Source organism: Macrotis lagotis, chromosome X (genome assembly GCF_037893015.1).
Source record: "Macrotis lagotis isolate mMagLag1 chromosome X, bilby.v1.9.chrom.fasta, whole genome shotgun sequence".
In the NCBI taxonomy this organism is placed as follows: Eukaryota; Metazoa; Chordata; class Mammalia; order Peramelemorphia; family Peramelidae; genus Macrotis; species Macrotis lagotis.
Window position 1 is genome coordinate 620,607,466 of NC_133666.1, and position 15,628 is coordinate 620,623,093.

Below are 15,628 nucleotides of genomic sequence, written 5' to 3' on the forward strand. Positions count from 1 at the left end.
TGCCTCCCAAAAGCCTTCCTTCTTCCTAATTTCCTTAGTATTGGTTTTTTTTTAGGTTGTTTTTTTTTTGCAAGGCAAATGGGGTTAAGTGGCTTGCCCAAGGCCACACAGCTAGGTAATTATTAAGTGTCTGAGACCAGATTTGAACCCAGGTACTCCTGACTCCAAGCCGGTGCTTTATCCACTATGCCACCTAGCCGCCCCATTTCCTTAGTATTGTTGAAGGTACCACATTGTCCGAATCACCTAGCTATCATCCATGGCACCTTTCTTTCTCATCCCCTATATCCACACAATTTTTGAGATCTTTTGATTTCATTTTTGCAATCTCTCTTGAACACCATGTACCCTTCTTTCTTCTCATCACCTTACTCCTGGATTATTGTAGTAGTCTGTTGGTGGGAGAGCCTGTCACAAGTCTCTCTTCACTCCATTCCACTTATCCATCAAGGTGATCTTACTAATGTGCAGGTACATGTCTCCCAGTGGCTCCCTATTACTTCTAGCATCCAATATAAAATCTTCTGCTTGATATTCAGAGCTCTTCATAACCTGGCCTTTTTTAAAAAAATTATTTATTTAAAGTAATGGGATTAGTGACTTGCCGAAGATCATACAGCTAGGTAATTCTTAAGCATCTGAGGCCACATTTGAACTCAGGTCCTCCTGACTCCAGGGCTGGTGCTCTATCTGCTGCACCATCTAGCTGCCCCACCTGGCCGTCTTATAAATTATCCCTACTATAACCTGGTCCCCAAACTTTGATACAGTAACACTTCCCTCTTGGCTGTTCTTTGAATAAAATATTCCCATCTTCCAATTCCAGGCATTTTCTCTTGATTTTTTTTCCATGTTTCCCTGCTGCCTCTTTGACCCTTTAGTTTCCTTCTGGTCCCAGCTGCATTTGTCTTCAACAGTAAGCCTTTCCTACTTCCCCTTAATTCTCATGTTGTCTCTGTTGATTATTTCCAACTTTCCCTACATATATACGTGTGTGTGTGTGTGTGTGTGTGTGTGTGTGTGTGTATCTTATTTGTACATAGTTGTTTTCATGCTATTTCTTCCACTAGATTGTGAATTCTTTGTGAACAGATCTGTCTTTTGCCTTAGGCTCAGCAGATAACATATAGTTGGTACATAATGGGCACTTAACATGTATATTAATTGATTCTCCTAGAGTGGCATTGTCAGATTTGTGCTTTAAGATGGTCCTTTGAATGGATAAAGAAGGGAAGAAGATAAAAGCATGGGGAAGGCTTTTACATACAATAACTAATAAAAATGATGACTGTCTTGGGGAGGCCCTTTCTAAGGTGGGGTGATGAGTTAGTCCTTGTCCTGGGAGTAGTATGGGTGTAGCTGGTGGTGAGATTGCTGAAGCCTATCTCTTTTTCTCTATATATTTCTAGGAGGCAAAGACCTGGTTGAACATTGCCCTATCCAAAGAAGAGGCTGGTGAGCCCTATGAGGAGCTGGAACCATGTTTCCGGAGTGCCCTCCACTGTTCACAGGAGGCCAAGAAGCCTTGGCTACAGGTAAGATCCATATAGATCCCCACCTCCCTGAACTCCCCAGAGCTCCTTTTTCGCATTAAATACTTTCTAATTTTACTTTTGGGGTCCTTCCTCAAGAGTCTCACCTATCATTTGATTCTGCTTTCACAACATGATTCATATGGATCTATATTTAGCATAATCACACATGTAGAGCCTATTTTAGATTGCTTTCTGTTGGAGAAGGGTTAGGGTTAGGGAGAGAGAAAAATGTAAAACTCAAAGCCTTGTAAAAAATGATTGTTGAAAATGACATGTTATAAGTTGTACATTGCATGTTTTTGGAAAAACAAATAAATAAAAAATTATTTTAAAAAAGGATTCTCACCCATCATGCTTTTCCAGACATATGTTATTAGGAGGTCCTGCCCTTCCCAGTCCCCACCTCCTACTTGATTTTTCTCCCTCAGAGTTTGTGAGTCAGGGTCATTGATCTTTATAACATTCCCCAGTGTCAGGTCCTGCAGCACCTCCATGCTGTACAGCTAAAACACCAGCCCCTTGAAGCCCCCAACACCAATTCCAAGCTGCAGGAGCTGAGTTGTACAGAAGACTGGAGCCCATCCAAGGATATTGGTGAGGAAGAGGAAGAGGAGGAGCTGGAGAACAGTGAGGCCTTGGTGGACAGTGAAGTGGAACTCTCAGAAAGTGGTAAGTGAATGCTCAGAAAGCCTTGGGAAACCTTGGCCAAAGACTGCTAAAATTCAAACTCTCTTTGTTGCTCTGATCAGCCTTTCCATTGATACAACCCAGCTTAAAACTCTCTAGTGGCAGGGGTCGCTGCCTTCTCTTGTGCTCAGGTCTATCTAGAACAAGGCAGGGCATACAGAAAGTACTTAAAAATGCCTGGTGCCCCAGTTGGTGAGTTCTATAGGCTTCTATTCTGGGTACTTTTTAGAACAAGGGATGTAGGATGGCTTTGTTCTTCCTGGGAGGAAGTGTGGGTGTGTGCTTCGTTTCCTTCAGGCATGGTCTGCCTTTGACTGTCTTTTCTCTTCACTTCTTTGGTGGTCCTATCCTCTGTCTGGCCTTCAGCTACCATACTCAAGCTCCAATTTTGATCTCTTTCTCAAGTATGAGACTTGAATTTCTATCTCAACAGCTATATATGGAATTTTCTCTTTTGTTTTCCTTCTCTATTTGATAAATGATATTTGAGATAGTTGTATCTTTGTTAGACTTCCAACTCTACACCAAATCTCTACCTCTGTTACATCTCTGACTCCTCTCTTTTTCCTACCTCTCTCATTTGGTTTAATCAGTCAAGCATTTACTAAGCGCTGGGAACACAAAGAAAGACAAACGCAGCTCAGTAAATGTTTATTGATTCAATACATGAAACAGGACACAGAAAGTAAATTTGAGAAAGCACCAGAAACTTGTTTTATGATAGAATTACAGGATCGAACTTGCTAGTCATCTGACTAGTCATGAGCTTGTAGCATCTGCAACAATGTCAAACTAGTGGAAAAGGCATTTTGGGGATGGTGGGAAAGGCTATTAGGCACCATCTAGGCTTATGATTTAGGATCATGTGTTCAGGTAGTGGCCAGCCCAAGATAGTGATATCACTAACCCTTGGGATGGGTTACCCATTATGATGGTTCCAGAGAATGAAGATGGTGGCAATCTACAGTCAGGAGAGGAGGAAATGGAAAGCTATGGACAGACTGGCCCTGGCCGTCGAAAAGTGAATAAGGTAGGATTGATGAAAGTAAAAGGGTAACCGCCAACTTTAAACATACCCATTCTTATTTTGACCCAAGCTTCCTTCCTCGTTCCCACTCTCACTCTGATGTATGTACATTCTCTCCCCATTTCTCCCCCCACCCCCATCTACTGGAATCTCCACAGTGGAATCGACGAAACGATATGGGGGAGACAATGCTGCACCGAGCATGTATTGATGGACAGCAACGCCGTGTCCGTGATCTCGTGGAACAGGTATGACTCAAACCAGGGTAGAATCAGAGACTGCAGAAGTATTGTTTGGACAGAACATCCCCCGATCCTTGTTCCTGTTGTCCATCTTAGGAACCATAGACTTAGTCCAATTCATGTATACTATCATTCCTGGGTCCCCAAAAGGGCAGATCTCTGTAATGGAGTTACTATATAGTATGAAATCTTCAGTATGAAAAATGACCCTTTTGTTTTTGAAGGCTATGCTATGACTCAACCTCTATTAGTAGGACATGGGATCTGAGGGTAGAGTGATCTGTGTAGAATCATTTGTCCACACATCTCTGTTCCTCCTTTAAACTATCAATGTGCGTATTTGTTAGACTAGGTTTTGGGGTCAACTGGAGATCAATCTGTGGCTAGGGCTTCAGTAGGATCAGTGGCTAGGACAAGAGGGAGAGTTTTGACTAGACTTTGTATGTGGTCAAAATAAGAAAGGCTATCAAAATGGAATTAAGGTTCTTCTCTTGAAGCAATAGGACTGACTATGGGCATCTCCTTAGTATTTAATGGCAATAAGCTAGGAAGAATTTCAGCTCCCTATTATTGATATCCTTAGTGATTTTTCTTAGGCAGATGGTTAGCCCACACACTTAAGGGGACAAGGTTCAGGAAGGAGTGTTGCATGTTGCTGACAAGTGATAACCCCATGCCTGCAGTAATTGTCCTCCTTGTGGTATTTTCACTGGTTAGACAGAGTATAAAGGCCTAAGGGTCAACACTGAAGTAACTTAACATTAAACTCCTGGCTCTTGATTCTTTTTTCTTGTTTGTTTTTTGTTTTTTATTTTTGTAAGTCAGTGGGGTTAAATGACTTGTCCAAGGTCACACAGCTAGTTAATTATTAAGTATCTTAGTCTTAATTTGAATTTAGATCTTCCTGACTCCAGGACCAGTGCTCTATTCACTGTGCCATCTATCTGCTCCTAGCCCTTGATTCTTAAAGTTTCCTGTTTTAGCTTGAAATTATTCCCGAAGCTCATTTGTATGTTGAGTAGGTAACTTTTTAAAAGACTGAAGAGCTAAGGTGCTTCCTTTTGACTTTTGGGGTAGTGTATAGGTCCTGATTCCAGAATCATACCTAATGCCTTTCTTTCATTATAGGGTCATCCTCTGAATCCCCGAGACTACTGTGGCTGGACCCCATTACATGAAGCCTGCAACCATGGGCATTTAGGTGAGAAGGGAGGGTTTGGGTGAGCAGAGGATGGGGTGAAAGGAAATAGGGCTGAGCTAGGGTAAATGCAGGGAATTATGAATAATCAAGATGTATAGGAGGGAATGAACTGAGAAGAGGGGAACCTGGAATTCATAATGAGAATCTGAACTGGGGACCTTGGAACTTTTAGTCAGTTAGTGACTTTATCCTTGTTGGGTACTCTCGATCTCTTAGAGATTGTTCGCTTCCTGCTGGACCATGGTGCTGCAGTGGATGATCCTGGTGGCCCAGGCTGCGAGGGTATCACTCCTCTTCATGACGCTCTCAACTGTGGCCACTTTGAGGTGGCTGAGCTGCTAATAGAGAGGGGAGCATCAGTCACTGCAAAAAACAGCAAGGTGAGAAGAGTTGGTGGGGAAGGTGACTCCTTTGCTTCTCTTGGAGGATATAGTATGGCAGGGAGAGGAATTTAGAGTGCCCTTCTTCCTTACAGACAGGAAAGTCACTCGGGATTTGGAGAAGAGGGCTTTTGTGGAAAAGGTAGTGAAAGTAAAAACTGAGGGTTCTTCTCTGGGACCCCAAAAGAATTTCAAGCAATTATAATCTTCAAAACAAAGATGTTCTTGTCACATCTGTAGGGTCACAACCCTCGAGAGACCCTCCGGCAATGGATGAAACTCTATGGCAAGGACCTGGATCAAGAAACACGTCAAAAAGCCCAAGCTATGGAAAAACTGCTACAGCAAACAGCTATGGAAAAATTGCATCGGACAACTTCACTGGGCCATGGTGAGTAGGGTAGCCATGCCCCAGGGAATTTCCTTTTCTCTACCCTTTATTTCAGCATGCACAACACCCTCCCATGGGACTGAGTGGGGACTCTTCCTCTGGAGATTAGGAAACTTCACCACTTCAGTCATAGTTAGACCCTGAAGATAACTGGGTTCCTGAATAGGTTCTGTTTGATATTTGGGATATGATAGAAAGCAGATCCCAGAGCAAGAAAGATGAAAGTTCAAGCTCCCACTACTGTCTTTGTGACTCTGAGCAAGTCACTTAATCTTTCAGTGCTCTAAATAGATATCTAAGAATATAAATTGAAGAGAAGATGGCAATTTGCATTGGTAAAAATAGTTTCCTTATCTGAGAGTTCTCTTTATCAGTGAAATCATAAATCCAGTCTCTATTCCTATATCTTTCATAGATCCATGGGATAGATTATGTAGAAGGCTAACTTTGACTTCTCAAAACTGTTTTTCTTTCCTTTTGCAGCATGTCAAGATTCTCTTACTCCCCAGACCATTCAGACTAATTCTCTGTTTGACCCTGAGACTTCCCCATCTTCTAGCCCCTTCAAATCTTCCCATTTCCTTCCCCTTCACCAGAATAGATCCCTTAACAAGCCCTTGACCTCCCCAGAACAAGAACTGGGTATCACCAGACCACAGAGTTATGATGCTGGAGGTTGTCCCAGTGGCTCTGAAGGGGATGATGATATAGTCCCTTTCCAGCCAGTTAAGAAGAGGCCAAGACTGAACTTGGGGCAGAGAGCAGAAGGAATAACCCTGTGCTCCCCTGAGAGCACAGATTCAGATGTGGCGTCTGCCAGCCGGGCTGTGTACCAGGCAGCTATCCGTGGTGTGGGCAGTGCCCAGACCCGGCGCCTGTTCAGAACCATAGCAAAAGGGCCAAGTGAGACACCGGTGGCCCAACCAGCCCTCATTCCTGAGGAAGAGTATTTGGATGAAGACTGGCTAGAAGATTATGCAGAGTCTCACCCTGTCCGTCGCAAGAAGAGCCACTGTCTCCCAGACAATGAATCAGATTGCACCTCTGGGCCAGATAGTGATGATGGAACGATCTGCCCAGGCGCTAAACCACGTTCCCTACAGAGCCGACTCACTCGAATTGTGGACAGGACAGTGCTAGGCAGAACCAGTGGGAGCAGTAACTTGACAGAAGAAAATTCCTCTGTCTCCAGGGTTTCAGGTGCCAGTGGAGAAAGCCCTTCATCGGGATACCTGCCAGTGAGTAAGCCAGTAGGCTCTTGGGGAGAGATTGGGATAGAGAATCTTTGACCTTGGGGACATCCCTCAACATTGAGAGTAGGCAGGATGAACACTGGACCAGGGGATGCTGGAAAAAAAAAATTCCTAACAATTAAAGCTGTGCAAAAGTAAAACAAATCACTTTGGGAGTTAGTTGCTTATCACTAATGGTCTTTAAGCAGAACCTGGATGCCTACTCATTAAAAATGTTATAAAAGGAATTATTATTCAGGTATAGACCAAACAAGATGCCACTCTCATGGTACTTTCATGTTTTGAATCTATATCTTTTAGGGACTATTCTCTGAAACAGACTTGGGAGGTAGTAAACAACCATAAACTTCATTTGCCCTGATTTTCCTTTCCCTCCTCAGTGTTCGGTTGCTCCCCCAACCATCCGGGTCCGGGTTCGGGTACAGGATAATGTTTTCCTTATTCCAGTCCCTCAGAGGTAAGAAGTTAGCCCTCCTTCCTACTTCTCTTAGCTTCTTGTCATTCATTTATTTCAGATCAGATCACTTTGTGCTCAGGTCTTTCTAGACACTTGGACATACCAAAGGAATAGCAGAAATTGTACTTGTATTTGAGCAGCTTACCCTCATTGGGAAGTAGTTTTGGAAGAGACAGGATGTGAACTGGCATTAAAGAATGGTAGAATTTAAAATGAGGAGATTGAGCTGGAATGAACTTGGAGTGGAGACAATGGAGAAGCCCAAACTGGCTGGAGCAGATAAGTTTTTTCTGGGATGATAGGAGATATGGTTGACTAGTAGGATAGGTAGAGCAGGCCTATGAAAGAATCAGGTACTAGACTGAGACATTTGGTAGTTAGGAGTCACTGAAAAGAGGAAGGATTTCTAGGAGTCCTGACAAACAGAAGAGAGAACCTGACAGGAAATGATCCCGGATTTAGGATCAGTCCCCTCCTTTAATAGAGAAGGATCTAGTCCTAAGATGATATTGATGGAGTGACTTGCCTACTATCATGTCTGTTTGAATAAAGAAAAGAACCCAAATCTTTCGGTTCCTATTTGAACTTCAGTTTATAAACTGTCAGCACTGTCCATCCATTTTGGGAGGGATGTAGGTTAGAATGTGAGTGAGTATCATCAGAAAAGAGAAGTAGGGTTTGTAAGTTCTGAGGGAGTTTAGACTATAAAGGAACAATCAAAGTTGAGTTTGGGTCCTCATTCTAGAAATAAGAACTTGTTTTGAGCATATATTTCAGTGGATTTGCTGAAAACTGCTGTTCCTTCAGTTCTCCTTTTAAGTTTTTAAGTATTTCTACTCCTCTCACTTGGGGAGAGTAGGGACAGTGATGCCAGAGAGGTCTTATCTCTTCTTCTCTGGTGGCAGTGAAAGACACCCTGTATCGTGGCTGGCAGACCAGGCATCTCAAAGATATTACCAAACATGTGGGCTATTGACCTGGCTCACCTTGAAAAAGGAGGGGGCCCTGCTAGCCCCTGAAGACCTCATCACTGATGTCCTGCAGAGCAATGAGGAGGTAAGAGGTTGGAAAAACCTGGCTACACTTCAGAGTTCTTGGAACTTTCCCGTCCTCCTCCACACATACCTAGAAGGAATTCCCCTAACAGAACAGGGCCCCTCAAACTGAAAATCATTTCTGTTTCAGGTGCTGGCTGAAGTGGTCTCCTATGACCTAACACCCTTGACTGACCGGTACCGAAAGGTTTGTCAAAGCCTGAGGGAAGGTAAGGAGCCAGTAGGTAGGAGACCAACTAGGTCTACCTGGGACTCCTGTTTAATAGCAGAGATAGTACTGTCCCCCCAGCTCTCTCTATTTCTGGGGGGCAGGGAGGGAAGAAAGCTGTGGAAAATTAGTCAAGGGGAACTTTAGAGGGAAACCTCACTGATTTGTGGAAGCCAGGGCAAGAGCAAAGTCTACGACCACTAGGGTGGAAGCTCAAGCATTTGACTATTGTTTAGGCTCTAGTTCCCTATTATCACTTATGGATATTGTTTATACTTCACTTCTCCCCTCATTCCTCATGGAAATTCCTAGCTTCTGTTCATAGTAGTTCACTCAGAGCAGACAAAGATTCAATTCCTTGGGTATTTGCTCCCCAGAAACCATTTGTACCAGTGTTGAGAGAAGAGGGTATGGAGAGGACATATGAGGATTACTCAGACAACAAATTCTTTAATTTCAGTTTAGAATTGGAAAGAATTTTAAAAACTTCTTATTTCAACCTTCCCATAATACATATGAGGAAAACAGTCTCAGGGGAGGAATGATGTGCCAATACCACCCAGGCAGTACAATGTGAACCACAACCTAGATCCAGCCTTCCTCTGTTGCACCTATTCTAGTTGTTCTGAACTCAGCCTTGGGTAGAGGGGATAGAGAAAGGAAAGCTATAGCCTACCGGGAGCTTCCAATCTGATTGGGAAGAGAAGCCTAACATGAAATAGAGGAAAGTATGAGATATAACTAAGTGCTCATTGACACATAGCCAACTCTTTTTTCTTTTTTTTTTTTGTAAGGCAAATGGGGTTAAGTGGCTCGCCCAAGGCCACACAGCTAGGTAAATTACTAAGTGTCTAAGGCTGGATTTGAACTCAGGTACTCCTGACTCCAGGGCCAGTGCTCTATCCACCATGCCACCTGGCCTCCCCGATAGCCAACTCTTTAAGTGCAACAAATATTCGGAGAGAGAGAGAGAGAGAGACTCTGTTTGTGTGTGTGTGTGTGTGTGTGTGTGTGTGTGTGTGTGTGTGTGTGTATACCAACACATACATTTATGTCGGGGTTGGGTAGAGAGATTGTAGGTAAAGTAACCAAAAGCCTTTGTTAGGAGGCAGACCTTGAAGGGCACCCAAGATTTGGCTGGGTTAGAGGCTGGAGGGTGGTAAGCAACAACTTAAGTTACCAAGCTTTTGTGCCAGGCCTTGTGCTAAATACTAGGAATACAGATACAGGCAGAGTGACGTTATCTGCCCCCAAGCAGTTTATATTCTAATGAGGGAAATAACCATTGAAAAGCAGGTGTATGAGTGCTAATGTTCTACTGCCTGGGATGAGTGAATATTGTTTTAGTAGGGGGAAAAAACCTGATTGAACTGGGGGCAAGGGAGACATTGAAGAAAAATAGCATCTAAGGTAAAAAAGGTAAGTTAGGACCAGAGTGTAAAGGATTTTAAATGCCAGGCCAAGGAATTTGAACAAAATAGGAAGTGAAGAGCCCCTTTTATAGATATTGAGCATTCCCTGTAGAAGTGTATAGGAAAGGAGAGCAAAATATGAAATAGCTCTTTAACCAAATGGGCAGAGATACCTGTACTTTAGATTTACTATTGGCCCATCCAAACCCCTTTGGGCATTTTTCCTGTATTAACCTCAGTTCTCTGTTGGTCATTATTCCTGGAGCTCCCTTTCCCAATACTACCAAAAGGGGACCTATATTCTAGATGGTTCAGAAACTGACTACAGTAATCCCTTCTACTTTGCAATTTCCCCTATTATGGTTTTGTTATATCATGGGTCAGTATAAGAAATTAAATGGAAATTTGGGGAGGGGGGAGTTTTGTGGAAGCTGCAGGTGATGCATGAAGATCAGAAGATGACACAGAAAAAGTTTAGAAACTCAGAAATGCCTAAAATATATGTATAGTATTGTATATAGTGTATATATAACCTATGACCAAACACTTAAACTCCATAAAAGAAAGAAAAGGGGGGTGTGGCTAGGTGGCGCAGTGAATAGAGCAATGGCCCTGGAGTCAGGAGTACCTGAGTTCAAATCCGGCCTCAGACACTTAACTGTGTGGCCTTGGGCAAGCCACTTAACCCCATTTGCCTTGGGGGGAAAAAACCTTTAAAAAAAAAAGAAAGATAAGGGGCAGCTAGATGGCACAATGGATAGAGCACCGGCCCTAAAGTCAGAAGGGTCTGAATTCAAATCTGGTCTCAGACACTTAATAATTACCTAGCTGTGTGGCCTTGGGCAAGCCACTTAACCCCGTTTGCCTTGCAAAACCCTAAAAAAAAACAAAACAAAAAAAATAACCTAGCTGTGTGATCTTGGTCAAGACACTTAGCCCTATTGCTTTGCAAACCCCCCTAGCGCCCCCCCCCCCAAAAAAAGAAAAAATTTTAGGCTTCTCTGGTATGAACAGAAGGCCATATTTTACATGAATTTTCTTGAGTGCAGGAGTACTGCATCTCTAATCCCTACAGTGTGGAAGGGGAAACTGTACTTTCTTAGGACTCAGTTGACTGTCCTACCATCCAAGGAAGCACTAAGCCAGGAACACAGGATTTGGGCAGCAGTAGAAATGAAAGTCTTGGAGTATTGGGTCTTGTATCAAATAAGCCAACTGTTCTGTGAACTGGGCAACTAAGTGTTAATGACAGAGTCTTTTCTACTCTACACATAGTTAATGTTACAAAACAAAAGGATTTGGAGATTTTTTGAAGAGGGAAATGTTATCTTTTTTTAATAGTGGAAAGGGAAATAATCTTGTTCCCAGAGGGCAGAACTAGAATAGTAAGTAAAAATGAGAGAAAAATTTAGAACCAATGTGAGTAAAAATTTCTTAATGTTTTAGAGTTATCCCAAACTGTAATGTAATGCATTGGGAGGTGATGGTTTCTCCCTCAGAAGAGATTTTAGAGCAAAGCCTGAATACCTCTTTGATGGGATATGGAGGCTGAACTTGTTTATTTTGTTCCTGAGGCAAATATATAAAATTGTTCCCCTTATAACACTGTAGTAATTATTTTGTATTTTTTTTGTGCTTACCAACAGCTAATTATTATAGAGGGGGTTACTCATTCAGATATTAGTTGGATTAAATTGCCTCTGAAGTTTCTGATGTCTGTAATTCTTTAAGTATTAGCTAGATTCTTATTTTTTGGCATGTTTTAGAGGGGCTTCCTATTAAGAACTAGATTAGACTAGATTACTTCTGATGTTATTTCAAACTTCATGATTTTTCCATTTTGATTATCTGATAGAATTGTCACTGCTGCCTTAAGCATAGAATGTAGGAAAAGAGGAGAAAATTGCTTTTGAATCAATAGTCTCAAGGGTATGAACCTAGAAGAGTGGAAGCATATCTGGAAGGGTTTGTAGAATCAGATTTTAAGTGAGAAGGGTTCTTAGAAAGGTCTAATCTTATTTTACAAATGAGGAAACTGACATGAAATTCATTACATTGTATTGACTCTCAGATTCTTAGCTAGAGACCTGGGAGAGACAATTGGTATTTGGGAAGGATAAGAACTGCCCAACTTTCCCTGGTTTCTCTATTTTTATTTATTTATTTATTTATTTTAGGTTTTTGCAAGGCAAATGGGGTTAAGTGGCTTGCCCAAGGCCACACAGCTAGGTAATTATTGAGTGTCTGAGGTCTGGATTTGAACTCAGGTACTCCTGACTCCAGGGCCAGTGCTCTATCCACTGCACCACCTAGTTCTTCTATTTCTAAACAACTACAGAACAGTCCTAAGATTTTATGAAAAAATAAATAAAACTATGACTATTATAAACTGAGATAAGTACCAAGTAGCCATAGGAGTTTTGTTCTCTTCTCATCCACTCTACCCCAGATGTGATTATGTGAATCTCCTCCCCTTCTCTTTTAGCTGAAAATCATCTAGTTCTCCAGGCTCTGGAACAGCAGGGCTCAGGCCCCTCCTTCAGTGCCTGCTCCCTTGCTCTGCGTCCAGCCCAGCTTACCCCATTGCTTCGAGCCCTGAAGCTGCACACATCACTCCGGGAGCTTCACCTGGTAGGGAATCGGCTCGGGGACAATATAGCCATGGAGTTGCTGGCCACTGTTAGCACCATGCCCGGTCTGACCCTCCTTAATCTTTCATCCAACCATCTGGGGACTGATGGCCTTTATCGCCTTGCCTCTGGCCTCCCAAACCATAACACCTTCCAGGTAAGGAAGCTAAAGTCAGTATTAGAATATTAGACTGTCCTGGTTAGTGTTTTTCATCTTGGAAAGAAAGCCTCTGAAAGGCATTTATGGTACTCACCAGCATAGCATCACATCCAGAATAGCACTTAGTCAGTGGGATAAGTAACATGCATAGGTCATGTGTGGAGCATACTATTCACATGACAACTGAATGACCTAGGTATAGTGCATATTTTATTGTCCTCTTTTACAGATGTGAAAACTGAGGCATAGAGAAGGAAAGTGAAACATACACGTGTTGCACAGGTAGTAAATGTTAAAACTGAGATTTTTAACTGCCCAGCAACCATGCTGCTGCACCATGTTGCCTCTTTTACTGTGGATATCATGATCATAGAGTAGTTTTGTCTTAGCCTACTTCTGAACACTTATTGGGAACTGAAGGAAAGAAGATACCAAGTTCCTTCCCTGGTTAAACCCCAAGAGAAGAGAAGACATAATCCCAGTTTCCTATCAATCTTCAGTTTGTAAGGAAAAAACATGGATTTCACTCTAGAGGGCTGAGGATCTAATAGGTTTGTACTGCTTTTGTATAGCATTCAGTTTAAAAGCTTCTTTCATAAAAGAACCCCTTGTCTAATGCTGTAAGCATGATCTTCACCCTTAGAAGACTTGTTGCTTATAGGAGAAACCTTTTTTGGCTCCCATATCCCAACTGTTTTGCCCACTACACCAGGTCAGAAAAGAAGAGCTTATGTCTCATGGACCCCACCCCAAGAAACCTGTTCTCTTAGCTCCTATCTCCTTCACTTATTTTGCAGAATCTAGAGGAACTAAATTTGAGCATGAATCCTTTGGGAGATGGTTGTACCCAGGCCCTGGCTTCCCTCGTGCGGGCCTGCCCTGCTCTCAGCACTCTGCGCCTACAAGCCTGTGGCTTCAGCTCAAACTTCTTGCAGAAACATCAGCACGCCATGGACAGTGCCTTGCAAGGTGAGCTGGCAGGAGCAAGACCTGGATGCCAGGCATTGTGTGAGGCACTGGGGCGGGGGGGAGGGGGGGGAATAAACACAAATGAAGCAACAATTCCTATTTTTAAGGAACTTAAATTTGGACAGGGAGAGAAAAAGTACATCTATAAATGGTACAGAAGAAATAGAAATAGAAGGGAAGGGAAGGAGGACATGAGCAGTTGGAGCATTAGGAAAGAGTTCGTATGAAAGATGGTGCTTGATGGTGGAGAGGGATTTTAGGCTGCAAAGCTGAAGAGGGACAACCAGGCAAAAGCTGTCTAACATCCTTAAATAATGATTGCTTTTCTTTTTTTGTTGTTTTTTGTTTTCTGCAATGGGGTTAAGTGACTTGTCCAAGGTCACACAGCTAGGTAATTATTAAGTGTCTGAGGCTGGGATTTGAGCTCAGGTCCTCATGATTTCAGAGTTAGTGCTCTCTCCACTGTGCCACCTAGCTGCTCCCATGATTGCTTTTCAAAAGTAGAGGGGGGGATACCTTGAGAGGAAGGGTTACTTCTCTACTTATGGAATAATTCCCTCAGTCTGGATGACCACATAGTATCCTTGGCTTTAGATCTGTGAGGAACAGTGGTCATCTAATGCTCACCTAAAATTTGACAGAGAAGGAAGCAGTAAATCAAGTAAATTGCTTAAGGTCACACAGATAGTAAATAGCAAAACTGGGACTCAGACCCAAATCCTTTGATTTCAGATGCATTGTTTAGCTTAAATACATGGCAGGCAACACTTCCCATTGTGACTTGGGTTAGATTAATTTATAATTGGAAAATAACTTAAAACTAAACAAAAATACAGTAGGACACAGATAATGTTAATAGGTTTTATTTGATACCAATGCTTTAGTTGATTATTCAAGATGTGTGTATCATTTCTCCCTCCATAACAGCCTAGTTAAGTTATGTTGAGAATATTCTGCATATAAGGTTGGATTAAATTACCATTTGCTTAAAAGGAGGGCACACCTGCATATGATAATGAATATTTTTAATTAAATATTTTATTTATTTTTTCCAACTACATGCAATGGTAATTTTCAGCAATCATTTTTTTTTTTTGGCAAGATTTTGTTTTTTTCTCCCTTCCCATCACCACCGCCCCCCAGAAAGCAATCTAATAAATGCTAAATATGGATAACTGGCTAAACATAGATCCATATTAATCTGTTGTGAAAGAAGACATGATTATAAATTTTAAGAAGGAATAGTATTTTGGTTGTGGTACAGTTACTCCAAAGCTTCCTAGAGGAAGTAGGCTAAAAATGGAAGAATTACCTCAGTCTTGAGAATTACCCACAGAATTTTGGAGTGACAGATCATAAGTTAGGACAGGTTGGGAAGTCATTTCAAGAGTTGCAGATGGTGTGACTGAGAAGATAGGAGGATTAGTTTAGTTATTCCCTTGGTCCTATCTACCACCTTGTGCAAAATTCTTTGAACCTTTTGGATTGAGTACAGTTTCTAATACCATTCTTCGAATATGTCTTCCTTGAAGTGTAGGTGCCCAGTACCTGAAGATATTGTCTCTGTCCTATAACACACTGGGTGTCCCAGCCCTTGCTCGGGTTCTTCAGTGTGTGCCTCATTGTATCCTAGCTCAGCTAGAGCTTGGTTCAGTGATGGCCAACAGGAACAGCTCAGGATTCATGGAAGCTATGATCAAATATCTGACACAGGTAAGCAGTAGAGCCCCTGGGGTGTGAGAGGAAGAAAGCAGGCAGGGCAGAGACTAGCAAAGTACTAAAGATATTTTTTGGTTTTGGTTTTTGTAGATGAGGGTCTTTCTTTGTATTCTTAGCACAGTACTTCTCATGTTGTAGTCATTTAATCCTTGTTGACTTGTTGATTCACTAGGACAGAAGAGAAAAAGAGCATTTAGAGAAATAAAGCTCTCTATATCTGAGTTTGAAAAGAAAAGAATTGGAAATGCTACAAAAAGCATGGACAGCATTACTGCAATTTGCATTTCTCATATTTTTGTAGG

General features: G+C 42.1%; 1 protein-coding gene across 3 annotated transcripts in view; it reads left to right on the forward strand.

Moving 5' to 3' along the window:
- TONSL (tonsoku like, DNA repair protein) overlaps positions 1-15,628 on the forward strand; it is a 34,081-nt gene that overhangs the window by 12,309 nt on the left and 6,144 nt on the right. For 2 of the 3 annotated variants that reach the window (XM_074203033.1, XM_074203034.1), the window contains exons 10-23: positions 1,410-1,535; positions 2,006-2,204; positions 3,164-3,252; positions 3,408-3,497; positions 4,620-4,692; positions 4,909-5,072; positions 5,313-5,463; positions 5,947-6,701; positions 7,097-7,173; positions 8,079-8,229; positions 8,359-8,437; positions 12,334-12,635; positions 13,436-13,607; positions 15,145-15,320. In XM_074203033.1, coding sequence (XP_074059134.1) covers positions 1,410-1,535; positions 2,006-2,204; positions 3,164-3,252; positions 3,408-3,497; positions 4,620-4,692; positions 4,909-5,072; positions 5,313-5,463; positions 5,947-6,701; positions 7,097-7,173; positions 8,079-8,229; positions 8,359-8,437; positions 12,334-12,635; positions 13,436-13,607; positions 15,145-15,320 — 2,604 coding nt within the window. Of the gene's footprint in view, positions 1-1,409; positions 1,536-2,005; positions 2,205-3,163; positions 3,253-3,407; positions 3,498-4,619; positions 4,693-4,908; positions 5,073-5,312; positions 5,464-5,946; positions 6,702-7,096; positions 7,174-8,078; positions 8,230-8,358; positions 8,438-12,333; positions 12,636-13,435; positions 13,608-15,139; positions 15,321-15,628 lie in introns of those variants that run through there. The other variant, XM_074203035.1, reaches the window with a different exon arrangement.